Here is a 17,157-nt window from a genome sequence, read left to right on the forward strand (position 1 = left end):
GACGGCGTTAACAGCGGCGGCGACGACGGCGGCGGCAACGACGACGGCAGCAGCAACGACGGCCACAACAGCAACCAAACCATACGAAATGTGAGTAGGCTTTTTGTCTGAATTATCGCCAAATAAATAAAATAAATCCGCGACATCTAACTGTGGGAACATTAAGAATTCCCTCTCTTTGCAATTTCGAGTAAAATCTATCTTTCTCGAAAATAAAAACTTACGAAGTAAATTAAAAAATTTTTTTTTATTTCTCTCGAAAATAAAAACGTTTAAAAAATAAAATTTATTTAAACAATATTTAAATAAAGTAGAAAGCTCTTATTTGAATTTTTCTGGGTGTTCCAAAGAGAACATATTAAACATAAATATATTTATTTAATAGATTTATTAAATAAAATTTCCGACTGCCCATGGACAAATTTTTAAAAAAAAAAATTTTTAGTAACGACCCCATGTACCGAAACCATAAAGAAACCGAGTCAGACGACGAGATTATTGCAGAGTATAGGAAACTTTTAGACACAAAAGTACAACGACAAAAAACTCACCAAGAACAAGAAACTGAGACTTTTTACCAGCCATCCACTAGCAGGGGGGCATTTATTCGACCTAGTATTTTTAACACTACAAGCCCACAGCCGCTTACAATGCAGCCAGAACAGATTGCAAGTATGGAGGCCGCTATTACTAGCGCACTCCAAAAACAGCAGGAACTATTTGATAAGAAATTAGCTGCAGTTATAGGGGAGCTAAAATCGCTCAAAACAAAAGATAGCACCCCACAAATTCAAACTTATCAGGAAATCGAATTGAAACCTGAGATACAGTGCAACGAACCCCTTGACATGGTCAAGTCGGTTCCAGAATTTGATGGTAGCCAGGAAAATTACATCTCCTGGAGACAAGCTGCCACCGCAGCCTATAAAGTATTCGAACCATACGACGGTAGTAGTCGACACTACCAAGCCGTCGGTATTCTAAAAAATAAAGTGAGAGGATCAGCAGCCGCAGTGCTATCCTCCTTCAATACAGTGTTCAACTTTCATGCCATACTGGCACGCTTAGATTTCACGTACGCGGACAAAACTCCGACGCACGTTATTAAACAAGAATTGAGCCTGTCAAGACAGGGAGAGCTACCACTGCTCAAATTCTATGACGAAATAGAACGGAAGCTAACGCTTCTAACAAATAAAACAATAATGACCCATGACGCAACCGCAGCTGCCATCTTAAATGAACAGCACAGAAATGACGCCTTACATGCGTTCATATCGGGGTTAAAAAAATCTCTAAAAATAGCCGTTTTTCCGGCACAACCACGGGACTTGCCATCAGCTTTAGCATTAGCACAGGAAGCTGAAGAAGTGCTTTTGCGGCCACTTTCGCCCGACATAATGAGGAGAAAACACATAAGCAGAACAACCAGCGACAAGCAGGTTGGAAAAATCCACAGGCCCAGTATGAAAATACGGGAGCGGTTAGGAAAACTCCTCACTTTATTAGAACCCAAAAAGGGGCCAACAATCAGAGTGGTTCCTTTAGACAGAGACCCCACACAAATTCGGGGACCTACCAGGGTCAACCAGCACCAGAGCCAATGGAGGTCAACCCCTCCTCTAGAAGGCTCTTTACTCGGCCCACAGCGTGGCAAAAAGGGCAGTCAACCAAACAAAAAATAAACTTCATGCCAGAAGAGAAATCAGACAACGAAGACTATGACACCGTTGCTGAAGCCTGTGCCACTGAAATAGAAGACGATCTTGATGAAGAAGATTGGTGTAATTATACCCGTTACTCGTAGAGTAAAAGGGTATACTAGATTCGTTGAAAAGTATGTAACAGATAGAAGGAAGCTTTTGCGACCCTATAAAGTATATATATTCTTGATCAGGATCAATAGCGAAGTCGATTGAGCCATGTCCGTCTGTCCGTCCGTCCGTCCGTCCGTCCGTCCGTCCGTCCGTCCGTCCGTCCGTCCGTCCGTATGAACGCTGAGATCTCAGGAACTATAGCAGATACAAAGCTGAGATTAGGCATGAAGATTCTTGAGGTCCCGGGACAGCGCAAGTTTATTACAGCATCCTGCCACGCCCACTCTAACGCCCACAAATCGCAAAAAAAACTAAAATTGCTGAAATCTCAGGAACTATTGCAGTTAGAAAGTTGAAATTCAAAAAGTATAATCTTTAGATGGCAGCGCATCTTATAGTGGTACTATCCGGCCACACCCACCCCATACGCCCACAAGGCTCAAAAGACGGTTTGCGGATTTTCTAGAAAAGCTGATATCTCGGTAACTATAAGAGATAGAAAGTTCGGATCAAGCATGTATGTTTCTATAATGCTCCCAATGCGAATTGTTTTTTTCCAATCACGCCACGCCCACAAAACCCGAAAAACCAAAAATGCAAAAATCTCGAAAACTATAAAAGCTACACAATTTTGCTTAAGAACACGTATTTAGGAGATGCCTCTGCAACTTGCCACGAAGTTGCATCCGGCCACGCCCACTCTAACGCCCACAAACCGCGGAAAACTGTGGAGTCTACAATATTATTATGAATGCCTTCGTTTGACCTTGTGTAACTTATTTCTGTTAATATCTATCGACTTACAAAAGATTTTTCAAATCGGAACATTATTTCGCTATTTATGAAGAAATTAAGGTTATAAGGCTCCACATGGGCAGTGACGTCACTATAAGCATACTCAACATACTTCCTCTGACAATAGGTGGCGCCTTGTGAATTTCCACTAGCAAAATTAAGATTTTAAAATTGTGTAAAACAGTAACGGGTATCTTATAGTCGCGGCACTCGACTATAGCGTTTCCTCTTGTTTTTTAGATTAAAATCCCTGCTCCCCTACATTACACGTACGGTAGCAGGAAGAGAAATAAAACTACTTTTAGACACAGGCACCTCAAAAAATTACATTACTCCAATCCCGGAACTGAAAGGCATCGTGGCAGCGGAGAAACCCTTTACAGTGAAGTCAATCCATGGCTTCACCAAAATAGATAAAAAGTGCCTAGTTTCGGTGTTTAAAATAAAAACACCCTTTTTTATTCTAAATAACCTTAAAGAATTCGACGGTATTATCGGTCTCGACTTGCTTAAACAAGCGAATGCGAAGCTCGATTTTACTGGAAACATTATCCACACAAATAACGGAGATGAAAAAATCCGATTTACTAGGGCAGAAAACGTGAACTTTATTAAAATTAATGACGAAGATGTCCCCGCGGCAATTAGGGCCACCGTTGATAAAATGATCCTTAAAAATCAAAAAGCCTTCGCTGACCCAGACGAAGCACTTCCATTTAACATTAACACTATAGCAACAATAAAAACTGATGGGGAACCGGTGTACTCCAAGTCGTACCCACACCCCATGGGTGTAACCGAATTCGTCAATGCAGAGGTTAAACAACTTCTAGCGGACGGCGTAATACGGCCATCCAGATCCCCATATAACAACCCTACGAGGGTTGTAGATAAAAAAGGCATAAACCAGAAAACAGTAGACGATAGATATCCTATCCCTACAATTTCGACAATACTGTCGAATATGGGGAGTCACAGTATTTCACTACACTCGACCTCAAATCAGGCTTCCACCAGATAGAGCTGGCGGAAAAGGACAGGGAAAAAACAGCCTTCTCCGAAAACAACGGCAAACACGAATTTTGCGGAATGCCATTCGGACTTAAAAACGCCCCAAGCATCTTCCAGAGGGCTATTGATGACGTCCTTAGAGAGGGAATCTCAAAAATATGCTACGTCTACGTAGATGATGTGCTCATATTTTCAAAAACAAAAGAGGACCACGTCAGGGACGTGGAATGGGTTTTAGCCAAACTCTTGGAAGCAGGTATGAGAGTATCCCAAGAGAAATCGAAGTTCTTTAAAAAGAGCGTCGAGTACCTGGGTTTTATAGTGACGCAAGGGGGACTCCAAACCTCACCTGAAAAGGTAAAAGCTATTAAGGAATTTCCAACACCAAAAAATCTTTTCGACCTCAGATCTTTTCTGGGGCTAGCGAGCTATTACAGGTGCTTCATTAAAAACTTCGCGACTATCGCAAGACCCCTAACAAGCATCCTAAAGGGAGAAAATGGGAAGGTTAGTAAATATCAATCGAGAAAGATTGATATCAACATGACCAAAGAGCAAAAAGAAACGTTCGACAGACTGAGAGAAATCTTGGCATCAGAAGACGTTTTGCTCTCATATCCACACTTTAAGAGGCCATTTGACTTAACTACGGACGCGTCAGGCTTCGGACTAGGGGCAGTTCTTTCCCAAGATGGCCGCCCAATTACGATGATATCACGCGCATTGCGTGATAGCGAAAAAAACTACGCAACCAATGAGCGAGAGCTCCTTGCCATTGTGTGGGCTCTTAAAAACCTCCGGAATTACTTATACGGGTCAAAAGGGTTGCAGATCTTTACCGATCATCAACCACTCACCTTTGCCGTCTCAGAAAAAATCCCAATGCAAAGCTGAAGCGTTGGAAAGGGATTATTGACGACCATGGTGCAAAACTGGTTTATAAACCAGGAAAAGAAAATTTCGTGGCAGACGCACTATCTCGCCAGAACATTTAAACCCTAGAAGACGGACAACAATCGGACTTAGCCACTATCCATAGTGAAGAGTCCCTAACATACACCATCGAGACAACCGATAATCCGGTAAACTGCTTCCGAAACCAAATAATAATTGAGAAATAGTTTCTCGGTGGATACATTCATCTTGTTTAAAAGCAAAGTCAGACACATAATCAAAACCCCCAACCGGGAAAATCTGGTAGAAGCATTACAAGATGTTGTAAACGCAGAGGTAGTAAACGCAATACATTGCTCACTACCAACTTTAGCGTTTATCCAACACCGACTAGTGGAGTCCTTCCCTAGCACTTCTTTTAACTGCAAAACCTGTTCCATGGCAAAATACAAACGCCACCCATCAAAACAAAGGGTCGCAGAAACTCCTATACCTTCATTCGTTGGGAAAATTCTACACATCGATATTTTCTCAACAGATGGAACCCTTTTCCTTACATGCGTTGACAAATTCTCAAAATTCGCCATAGTGCAAACCATCGCATCAAGGGCCATAGTAGATATAAAAGCACCTTTACTTCAAATAATAAATTTCTTTCTGAAAACCAAAACAATCTACTGCGATAACGAAAGATCATTAAACTCTGAGACCATTAAAATAATCCTGTTAAATCATTTCAATATCACCATTTCCAACGCTCCACCTTTACACAGCACATCAAATGGCCAAGTAGAGAGATTTCATAGCACTCTAGCTGAAATAGCCAGATGCTTGAAACTCGGATGCAAACTAAACGATACCATAGAACTAATCCTCTTAGCAACCAAAAAATACAATAACTCAATCCACTCAGTAACAAACAAAAAACCATCAGAAATAGTTCACACAAAGCCCATGGAATTAGACAGAGAAATTAGTAAAAAAATTCAACAGGCACAGGAAAAGACGCTGGACCATGTAAACAAGAATAGGCAACAAACTCTCACCGCTATGTTCAGAGGAAACAATTGAAGCTGACCTGGGGACAACGGTCTTAATTAGAGGGAGGGTGGTTCATAAAGACAACCTACGCTAATCACCCTTCACTAAGCTCCCGACAACTTTTACACCCTTTTTACATTTTTACTTTTTTTATTTTTTTATATTTTTTTACATTTTTTATATTCATCTATATTTTTCTAGGCTAGGAAAATACATTATAATCTGGGCATTAACAGCTGCTAGGACGGACGCGACGGTGAAACTAAATGACTACACGAACGCGGACTACATCCCCATAGAGGACGGTGACATTGTGTTGGGAATCATTTGGATACTTACAACATGCAACGAACGTGACGACCTACGAGGACTTCGCCGACCAGACAGAAGAACTAACACGAACATTCACCGACGACCACAGACTACCGGTTATAGCAACGGACATCAGACATATTCGCAAGTTGGTAGCTACCCTAAAAATCCATCATAGGGCCGCTAGGAGTATATGTTAACACTGTTAAGGAGTAATTATAAGTCGGTACACATCTTGGGTGATTATTGGATCACCCTAGTGTTTAATTGCAGAATCAGCAAAAACATCTTTAGGGGCCGGGCCTGATTCTTATTGGTGCACGGTATGGTGAGTTATGTTGATTTTGCTAGTGTCAGCATTTTGGCTGCACGAGCGGTCGGCTTGTCGGCCGCACTTAGCTTACGTCAATTCCTTTGTCTTTAGTTTTAATTTCGATATTTAATAAAGAGCATTTTCTTGAATGTAAAACTCCGGCATTGGCCGTCAACATTTATTCTATTAACTGAAATTGGTTATCGTGCCTTAAGGGCCGTTAGCAACGGAGTCAGTTACTCCCAACATAATCTTTCTAAAAGAGGAGAGAAGAGAGCCAGAGGCAACCTCCCGGCTCACCCATATAACCAGCCAGTCACGGTGGCAATTGGAGAGTACCCTCACGGACAGCGGCGAGGGACAGCGCGTGTTACACACTTAAAACATAATTGGCGCTCAACTTTAATATAGAATCCACAACCCCAAAATATGTAAGTGGGCTGACCAACACCTATACAGTTAAACTTCAAACAAACATATAGGAAAAAAATATATAAGAATCCCTAAATCTTATTTACCCAAAATCAAAAAACATACGATTGAAATAAAGCAACTGCAAATGTGACATACTAATAAAGCGAAAATATATCTTCCGTCTTTATATAACATTTTTTCGGTTATTAATATCTATTATTTATAAAATCATTATATAAAAATTTATTTTGTCGAATTAAAACATTCGGCCTCCCAAAAATTTGTGTTTAGTGTCAACCAATTAGTGGCCTTATGAATTTTCCTGGAAGGGAAGCTAGACGTGAATTTGAAAGTGATAGTGAAGAAGAGTTAGCCGAAGGGCCCCGTGAATATCAACTTGAAAGGCAGAACTAGAAAATAACGCAGAAACAATAAACGCGTCACAAGTAGAAGCGTTAATTCAGGCCGCATTAGCTAATCAAGAACTGAGGCTCAAAGCCACATTCGCGAGTCAAATAAATGCCGTTAATGAACAGCTTCAGAGTTTGCGTGTAGAAGCGCCAGAAGTAGAATCCTACCAAAGGGTAGCGATAGTACCAAACGCAGCAAAATGCGATATACCATTACATGTAGTGAAGTCAATTCCAGATTTTACTGGAATACAAGACGAGTACGTGGCATGGAGGCAATCCGCCACCGATGCCTATGAGTTATTCGAGAAGTATCAGGGCAGTCCCGAGCATTTCCAAGCCGTTACTATTATTAGAAACAAAATTAAGGGTCTAGCTCGCGCGCTCCTAGTTTCGTACAATACAGTGCTTAATTTTAATGCCATAATAGCCAGACTAGACTGCTCTTACGCAGATAAAACATCTTTGCGCCTATTACGGCAGGGACTTGAGTCGGTCCGGCAGGGCGACCAAACATTAATGCAGTACTACGATGAGGTCGAACGAAGATTGACCCTCGTTACTAACAAAATTGTCATGACACATGACGACGAAAGGGCTGCATTACTCAATACAGAAGTTAGGGCTGACGCCCTACACGTATTCATTTCCGGTCTAAAAAAATCACTAAGGGCTGTTGTGTTCCCAGCACAGCCAAAAGACCTTCCAGCAGCACTGGCATTAGCTAGGGAGGCAGAGGCCAGCATTGAACGAAGTGTGTTCGCGGCCACATATGCCAAGGTAGCTGAACAGAGAAATCAGAATACTGATTTTCACAAGGGCCAACTCCGAGCGGCCGAGAAGCAAGGGAAAAATTCTGATGCCGACCGCGGACCAGAAAAAAATCCCCATTTTTTTAAAAAGCCAAACAAATATCAAAACAATTATTCATGGCGTAAACAAGACAACTGGGTAAATCAGGGAAAACCAAATCAACCACCAGAACCTATGGATATTGATCCGTCATCTTCTAAATCCCAACATCCTACAGCCTTTAGACAGGGAAACAACCCCCAATACCAAAATATGCAGGGCTTAAAAAGACCAAACTCTTCAGAGAGAATGACTGGCCAAAGGCGCCAGCGGGTTAACAATGTTGAGCAAACTGCAAACGCGGATGATACTCAAGATTACGAAAACGCGGCCACAGCCGCACTAAATGCAATTGATGATGACAGTGACTCATTCGACGGTAACGACATCGTCAATTTTTTAGAGGAAGGTCCCGCTTGCCTTTCATTGAACGAAGGCTGGCGGGGAGAACTATAAAAATCCTCATTGACACTGGAGCGGCAAAAAGTTATGTAAAGCCCCTAAAGGAGCTGAAGAACATAATGCCTGCCGACTCCCCATTCACTGTGAGTTCCATTCATTGCTCCAGTCAGATCAGAGAAAAATGCTTTATGCACATATTCGGCCAAAAGGCTCAATTCTTTTTACTTGATACCATCAAGACCTTTGATGCCATAATAGGTTTCGACTTGCTAACGCAGGCCGGAGCGGGATTAAATTTACGTAACAACGTAATCAGGTATCTGAAGAACTCAAATACCACGAATGCGATAACATGAACTTCACGAATATCGATGACGTAATAGTCCCAAATTCGGTGAAAGCTGAGTTTAAAAAAATGATCCTTAAGAGGAAACAAGTGTTTTCGCACTCTAACGAAGCGCTACCTTTTAACACCTCGATCGTTGCCACAATACGTACGGAGACTAACGAACCCGTATATTCCAAGCTATACCCTTATCCCATGGGAGCAGCTGATTTTGTTAACGCAGAAATCAAACAGCTGTTAAAGGATGGCATTATCAAGCCCTCTAGGTCTCCATTTAACAGCCCGACATGGGTTGTTGACAAATAAGGACTTGATGCAGATGGCAACAAGAAGAAACGGCTGGTGATCGATTTCAGGAAACTGAACGAACGAACCATCGCCGACCGTTACCCTATGCCAAGCATTCCTATGATTCTAGCGAACCTAGGAAAGGCAAAATTTTTCACTACCCTAGACTTAAAATCGGGGTACCACCAGATTTATCTGACTGAAAAAGACCGTGAAAAAACTGCTTTCTCCATAAACGGAGGAAAGTATGAATTTTGCCGTCTACCCTTTGGACTGAAAAATGCGGGAAGCATCTTTCAAAGGGCATTTGACAACGTACTACGGGAACAGATCGGGAAAATTTGTTACGTCTATGTAGACGACGTGATAATTTTGTCCGAAAATGCTGCAGACCACGTTACACACATTGACACAGTCCTAAAAAGCCTGTGCGAAGCCAACATGAGAGTGGCACCGGAAAAGACTAAATTCTTCAAAGAAATCGTTGAATTTTTAGGCTTTATCGTTACATCAAACGGAGCTAGAACAGACCCGGAAAAGGTAAAAACCATCCAGGAATAAACTGAACCAAAAAATTTGTTCAGTCTCAGGTCTTTTCTAGGGTTGGCTAGCTACTACAGAAGTTTTGTTAAAGACTTCGCCACCATAGCTAGACCACTTACCTCCATACTCAAGGGAGAGAATGGCACTGTTAGCAAACACATGTCAAAAAAGGTCGCTATCGAATTTGATGAGTCCCAACGCAGAGCGTTCAACCGCCTGCGAGACATTTTGTCATCAGAAGATGTGATACTAACGTATCCGGATTTCAAACTTCCATTCGATTTAACCACCGATGCCTCAGCAAGCGGTATTGGTGCAGTACTGTCCTAAAAAGGCAGGCCTATCACAATGATATCCCGCACGTTGAAAGACTGCGAGCTCAATTATGCAACCAATGAAAGAGAATTATTGGCAATTGTTTGGGCCATAGGAAAATTACAAAATTACCTATACGGTACAAAAGAGATCCGAATTTTTACAGACCATCAACCTCTTACTTTCGCTGTATCCGAGCGAAATACTAATGCAAAAATTAAACGATGGAAAGCATTCATCGAAGAACATAATGCCAAGCTATTCTACAAGCCCGGAAAGGAAAATCCACCGGTCGAATCCACCGATAAGCCGGTAAACTGCTACAGAAACCAAATAGTCCTAGAGGAAGCAGAGCAACCTTTACGGCGACACTTCATAGTTTTCGGGACCAAAAACCGACACATAATCCAATTCAATAACAAGGACTCACTGATCGGATTGGTCAAAGAGGTAGTGAACGAATATATTGTAAATGCCATTTACTGCGATCTCTCCGCATTAGCATGCATCCAACATGCCTTGGTGACCGAATTCCCGGCAACCAAGTTCTGGCACTGCAAAAAATTCGTGAACGACATCACGGATGCAAATGAACAGAAAGAAATAATTACCTGCGAACACAACCGCGCTCACAGGGCAGCTCAGGAAAATGTAAAGCAAATCCTTCAGGATTACTATTTTCCAAATATGTCCAAACTCGCCAACGAAGTGGTTTTAAACTGCAAGACATGCAGTGCTGAAGTACAACAGACACCCCAAGAAGCAGGAGTTGGGTGTCACGCCAACCCCTCATATGCTGGCGAAATGCTGCATATAGACATATACTCTACCGATAAGAGGTTTTTTTTAACCTGTGTAGATAAATTTTCAAAATTCGCTGTAGTACAGCCATTACTTTCTAGGGCCATAGTCGATGTGCGCAGCCCTATATTATAGCTAATAAACTTTTTCCCAGACATTAAAACCATATATTGCGATAACGAGGCGTCTTTTAACTCGGAGACTATAACCTCACTATTGAAAAACCAATATAACATTGACATTGTTAACGCACCCCCCCTACACAGCAGTTCGAACGAGCAAGTGGAGCGATTCCACAGTACCCTAACTGAGATAGCTAGGTGCATGAAAATCGACCAAAAGGTCGACGATACCGTAGAGCTTATTATGCGAGCCACGGTAGAATATAACAAGACTATACATTCAGTGACAGGGCTGCCACCCATACAGGCCTTGCACTCAGCCAATGCCGAACAGAAATTGGCAATAATAAATAATATGAAAAAGGCACAACAGGCCAATCTAGACAGGTGCAACCCTACTAGACAGAACAGAATTTTTGAGGTAGGAGAAAAAGTATACCTCAAAAATAACAAAAGGTTAGGAAATAAACTAACCGCACTGTACACAGAAGAGCGTGTACAAGCAGACATGGGAACGTCTGTTCTTATTAGAGGGAGGGTGGTCCACAAGGACAACCTTAGATAAAAAGTACCCCTCAACTTTCTTACATTTTTTACTCTATTTTCGTAAACACTACACATTAGCACACTTACTCCATTTTATTCATAGTAGGTTTAACCTTTCGCCTTCTTACAGGATCGTGGGAACTTTATTGATAACGTTAACTATGGTTAACGCTAGGATTACGGATTATTCGCACGCTCAGTATATCCCAATTACGGACGGAATTGCGTTGGTATGGGAACATAGAAACTTGCTTAGACATTCAAGTAATTTGTCCGAATTTTCAATTATAGTAGAAGAAACTACCAGGTTGTCCGATTTATTCCCACAGTCTCATATGAAAAAATTGTTAGACGTCGACACCGAACATGTTAGAAGTTTATTGTCTGTGTTAAAAATACACCATAGGATGGCCAGGAGCCTAGACTTCCTAGGCACCGCACTCAAGGTAATTGCGGGCACACCTGATGCAGCCGATTTTGATATGCTAAAAATTTCCGAGGCACTCCTAATTGATTCAAATAACCGACAGGCCGTAATAAATACACAGACACAGAATAAAATTAATGAATTAACAGAGGCCGTTAATAAAAGGCCAAAGCCAAACAAAATAATATAGTTGACACTTCTCACCTGTACTAACAGAGGCCGTTAATAAAAGGCCAGAAATAGAATACTAATAACCGAGATTCAAAATGTTATGCTTACAACCACGCTTGCAAAGGCCAACATAATAACCCATCAATTTTTAACCAGAATGATTTATAGTCTGTATTTGTTGATCACCCCACAGAAGTCCCCATCATTAGCTTACTAGAAGCGTCTAACATTAGAGTCCTTCAGTCCGATAGTATAATCCATGTGCTAATCGCATACCCTAAGATTAAAACTACTTGTAAGAAGGTCACAATCTTCCCCGTATCACATCGACATACCATCCTGCAATTGAAGGAGAATACAGTAGCCGAATGCAATAGCGACGTCTTAGCGGTCACCGAGTGCGTACCAACAACTTACGCATCATTTTGCAAGCTTGCGGCCCATGACACTTGCGCTCGAGGCCTACACGCGGGGAGTACCGCACTATGCGAGACACAAGCCAGCCACCTAAGCCCCATCACGTTAGTGGACGACGGAGTAATAATAATTAACGAGTGCCCAGCTAAAGTCAGCACTGACGACGGCCCTGAAATAGCCACCAACGGCTCGCACCTTATCACTTTTGAGCCTCCGGGCATGGCGGCATCCCCGTTACTCAACATCATCGGCCAAGACCCCACGCTAAGCATGCCACTTCTCCAGAGAATTAACAACCAAAACTTGGAGGTCATCCAAGGGCTCAAGGAGGAAGTGAAATCGGCGGGAACTACTGACATCTGGTTCGCGGTCGGCGTGGGAGCCAGTCTTCTCATCAGCTGCTCCTTCCTACTCATCATGATGCTGAGGAGGAGACGAGACGCACGGGAAATCCAACAAGTTGTCGATAAATTCCAGATGACCGAGGACGATCATATTTCTAAGGGGAGAGTTGTTAACACTGTTAAGGAGAAATTATAAGTCGGTACACATCTTGGGTGATTATTGGATCACCCTAGTGTTTAATTGCAGAATCAGCATAAACATCTTTAGGGGCCGGGCCTGATTCTTATTGGTGAACGGTATGGTGAGTTATGTTGATTTTGCTAGTGTCAGCATTTTGGCTGCACGAACGGTCGGCTTGTCGGCCGCACTTAGCTTACGTAAATTCCTTTGTCTTTAGTTTTAATTTGGATATTCAATAAAGAGCATTTGCTTGAATGTAAAACTCCGGCATTGGCCGTCAACATTTATTCTATTAATTGAAATTGATTATCCTGCCTTAAGGGCCGTTAGCAACGGAGTCAGTTACTCCCAACATAATCTTTCTAAAAAAGGAGAGAAGAGAGCCAGAGGCAACCGCCCGGCTCACCCATATAACCAGCCAGTCACGGTGGCAATTGGAGAGTAACCCCTTACCCTCACGGACAGCGGCGAGGGACAGCGCGTGTTACACACTTAAGACATAATTTATAAACTTAATCGGAACAGCCTTAAAAGTTGTTGCACGTACACCCGACTTTAATGATTGGGAACAAGTAAAATTCAACCAAGAGCAATTAATGAGAGCAGATGAAAGACAAACAGAATTAAATATTAAGTTCCAAGAACGTTTGAACGAACTTTCGAGCGCTATCCGGTCCAGCACCACAACAAGATCCTAGACTTCGAAAACGGAAACCTAGTCGCTGAGTGCCCGGGACGAAACCTCAACATCGGGTACTGCAAGACGACAGTTGGCGCCACCTTCTGCAGGGAGCTCCAAAATAACAGCTGTGCTCAGCAATTGGTTTCTGGAGTTATTGCACACTGTTCCACGCTCCCAGGTCACCTGGATGCAATAACTGTGGTAGATCATGGCACCCTCATAGTAAACGAGGCCAACATGACCATAACCGATAACCAAGGACGAGACCGAAAGATATCTGGAACGTACCTCGCATCTTATTCAGACAGAATAAGCCTAAACGGAACTTGGTTCATAAATCAGCTGGGAGACTCAATGAAAAAACCCGCTGTGTCAGCCATGACCATGGTCAACATCACGACCCACCAAGCTCGGCTGAGCCTTCCCTTTCTGCACGAGTTGAGTCTGAGGAACCTCCACCACATTGGGACCCTTAGAGAAGAACTTTCCCTGGGTTCCTTCGTCAGCTACTCCCTCGCCCTACTCGGCTTCCTCCTGCTGTGCTCAACCCTTTGGCTCAGCTACCATCACCTGAAGAACAAAGTCCACGTCAACTCAAGAATTAACCATGACCTGGAACCATCGGGTCACCGGGACGGCGACCACTTAAAAGGAGGAGAAGTTAACACACCCAGTTCCCACATTGGGAAACTGCCGAGTTGCGGGCCACATCCGGTGGCCAACACACGGAATAGGGAAACTGCCGACTTTGCACTCCGGGGACAATCACCCGGAGCCCAGCCAGAAGTGGTCAACATGCGCGACGAAGAAACCGCCGACTCTGCACTCTGGGGGCAATCACCCAGAGCCCGATCAGAAGTGGCCAACACGCGCATTAAAGAAATCGTTGACTCCGCACTCTGGAGTCTATCCCGTGGTTCCCGGCCAGAACACTCGCGCAGCGAGTGATCGTAAGCGCCTGGATAAAATTGCTGATCCGGCACTTTGGCGACAACGCTGCGACTGGACGAAGACTTCTAGCTGCAGCCGGATCGGATATTTAGTTTAGTTTTAAATCATACTCCGCAGCCATAGCTGTGTAATAAATAATTATATCAATTATATCACACTGTTTATATTATCCTTTACCTTAACAGGTTTAAGTGAAATAAATAAAAGAAAAATAATTAAACCAATCTCTTATAAATGGATCCTTGCCCCAACGGGCTTGAGTGAAATAATACAATAAAGGTCGGTACTAAAATAACTTAGACGCCATGTCATCATGGAAAGACATACAAACGAACAACCATTGCCAATTGTTGAAACTTATAAAAATTCTTGATCTATGAAAATACATTTCAGCGACGATACCCATTTCTGGCTAAACGGATTATGATCAGTTAATTTCTATATAGGAATCATGCGATTTAAGGCCCCTTGACTATTTTTTGTGGGTTATGTAGACTTTATTCTACGTAGACAAGCCGAACATGGTTAAATCCTTACAGGATAACATAACACGCGTGATTCGTTGAATATAGGCAGAAATGTTTGAAAAAGTGATGCGAAAATGGACAGAGAATGAAACAGAGCCGCGGTCATCATTTACATGAAGTTATTTTTAAAACGTAAATGGCAAAGGCCAATTTATAGATTACAATAATTTTGATTCAACTACTCTTAAAAAATCACCCTATAATTATTCTGTTAGTTTTATTGGCTTTTAATTACCTAGAGGAAATTAGTCCTCAAGAAGACTAATATTAAATATTTTCACGCAATTTTGTTTAAATATGCCATAATTGTTACAGGCTTGAACAAATCAAAACCATTTTAAGTTTAATATAACGAATTCAAAATATTAAACGCGCTTTTTACTATATTACAGTTTTGTTTAAATATTTACATTTCACAAGTTGACTTCTACAATTAAACTTAATTTCGGGATTATTGCCTGAAATCGCGATATACAAATTATTCTTGAATGAACACAAGTTCCTAATATTCAGCTAATACCTGCCGCCAAGTACTGATTCTTGTAATAATACACACATATACCTACTGCAATAGAAAGAGCCGATGTTAATATTAACGACTTAGAAGTTGAACTTTTTGAAAGCCAATGTCCTATGCTAAAAATTTGATTGGCCTTGGCTGGTCTTGACATCTGTCGGCGTCTATTTATCACCATATTTTCCTCAGCTACACGTAGCTTTTTCCTGTTTGAGAAAAAATATTTTGTTATTAAAATAATTATGTACGATTGTTCTACTTACTCTTGGCAGATAAGCACTTCAACATCGTTCTCTATTTCTGATAGGTTATACTTATTAACAAGCATGGTGGATGTTCTTAAAAGCTCTTCAAATGGTAAATTTTCTGGAAGCTAAAAAAATTCTGTTCATTTTTGTTTAAAAATGAGTTTGTTATATTATTAGTATACCGTTGATAAGAGGCAATGCACTGATGCCATATCACACTCCTCCTTTAATATTTCGTTTGATCGATACAGTAAAATTGCAGCCGTTAGAAAGATAGGTGTATATATAGGTGATGCTAGAAAATAGTCATATAAACGGACTACAGATTTGTACGAATTTAAACTATGCCCAAACCACGTCAAATACCATGGTAATGCGAACAAAGTCCCTACCGTTGAGCTTTTGCATAAACTTAAAAGCTCTGGGTTTTCAGACTTTATGACAGGCCAAATAAACAACAGACGTCTTTGAGTAGCCTCCATAGTCTCCTGCATACATTCCGAAAAATGCGTCGTAGAGAGCTTCTCCATTATCGCATAGGCAATTTCTTCGCCAACAACCAGTAGAAATGTGACAGCCACGTCGTGATAGCCTTGATAGTACCGTAAGTTAGGATACTTTTGAATTACTCGTAAAATAAGAACAGTAAGTTGGTCTTGTAGTGCAATTCGTTGATTATACGGAATGCCAGGTGGAAAACGTTTTAAAGAACGATTTACATCCAACACTACTTGATTATATTCAGGGTGGTATTGCAATTCTTTGAGGGTTGGAGCTCGTTCTAAGCTTTTTACATCAACACCTGCTATCTGTGGCCACAGAATTCGTCGAAAATGGTCGTTGACCAGTCCGTACGGAGTCAGGCATAACTTGGCAAGTACATCCAGCGAAAGGTTTTGGTCAATACTTTGCTCAATACATTTTTTTATCTCCCGTCGTTTTTTGATTTCGCCATCACTTTCGGGGGCTTTGAAAAATATTATTTATTTGTTTATTAATTCAAAATGTTTATTATTATACGCATTCTTAATTTACTTACATTTTTTAAAATTAAGGGGTCGCTGGTCACTTGTTTTGTTCATTACTGAATTTTGATCAATTATTAATTTATTTATTTATATAAATCATTTAATTTAAAATTTTTGAAATTCCAGAGGACATATTTCTCTTGAATACAGCCATCAATTATTTCCATTGGTATGTCTAACTACATACATAATATTTATAGCAAGTTCAGACTTCTGATTTTTTTTCGGCGCTTTCATTATACCCTAATTCCACAAAATTCGTCTATCACTTTCTATATAATCCATCAGTGTTATGGCTAAGCTGAAACTTTACTGAAAACTTTTTACCTCAGAAAATGAAATATGTACATGAAAATATTATTTTATAAGGTTTCCCTCAATTTTTTCTCCTCGAATTGTGCATTTTTTTTTTTTATATTTTCTGTTGACGAATGTGAAGACT

General features: G+C 41.3%; 1 protein-coding gene across 2 annotated transcripts; it reads right to left on the reverse strand.

Annotated features, from left to right (window-relative positions):
- Nucleotides 1-15,264: 15,264 nt before the first annotated feature.
- On the reverse strand, nt 15,265-16,879 carry LOC108105201 (TBC1 domain family member 20). Of its 2 annotated transcripts, none has more exons than XM_017211653.2 (4): nt 16,727-16,879; nt 15,870-16,654; nt 15,703-15,812; nt 15,265-15,645 (listed from the first exon to the last, which is right to left on the reverse strand). In XM_017211653.2, exons 1-4 carry the CDS (start codon nt 16,767-16,769, stop codon nt 15,432-15,434), a joined length of 1,152 nt encoding a protein of 383 aa, XP_017067142.2. In that variant the 5' UTR covers nt 16,770-16,879; the 3' UTR covers nt 15,265-15,431. The 2 variants fall into 2 exon arrangements, with proteins under 2 accessions (XP_017067142.2, XP_041675105.1); XM_041819171.1 differs by lacking the exon at nt 16,727-16,879 and having other exon boundaries at nt 15,870-15,982; nt 16,080-16,206.
- Between the last annotated feature and the right edge of the window lie 278 nt (nt 16,880-17,157).

The sequence above is a fragment of the Drosophila eugracilis genome, unplaced genomic scaffold, assembly GCF_018153835.1.
Source record: "Drosophila eugracilis isolate 14026-0451.02 unplaced genomic scaffold, ASM1815383v1 contig_1254, whole genome shotgun sequence".
Classification (NCBI taxonomy): domain Eukaryota; kingdom Metazoa; phylum Arthropoda; class Insecta; order Diptera; family Drosophilidae; genus Drosophila; species Drosophila eugracilis.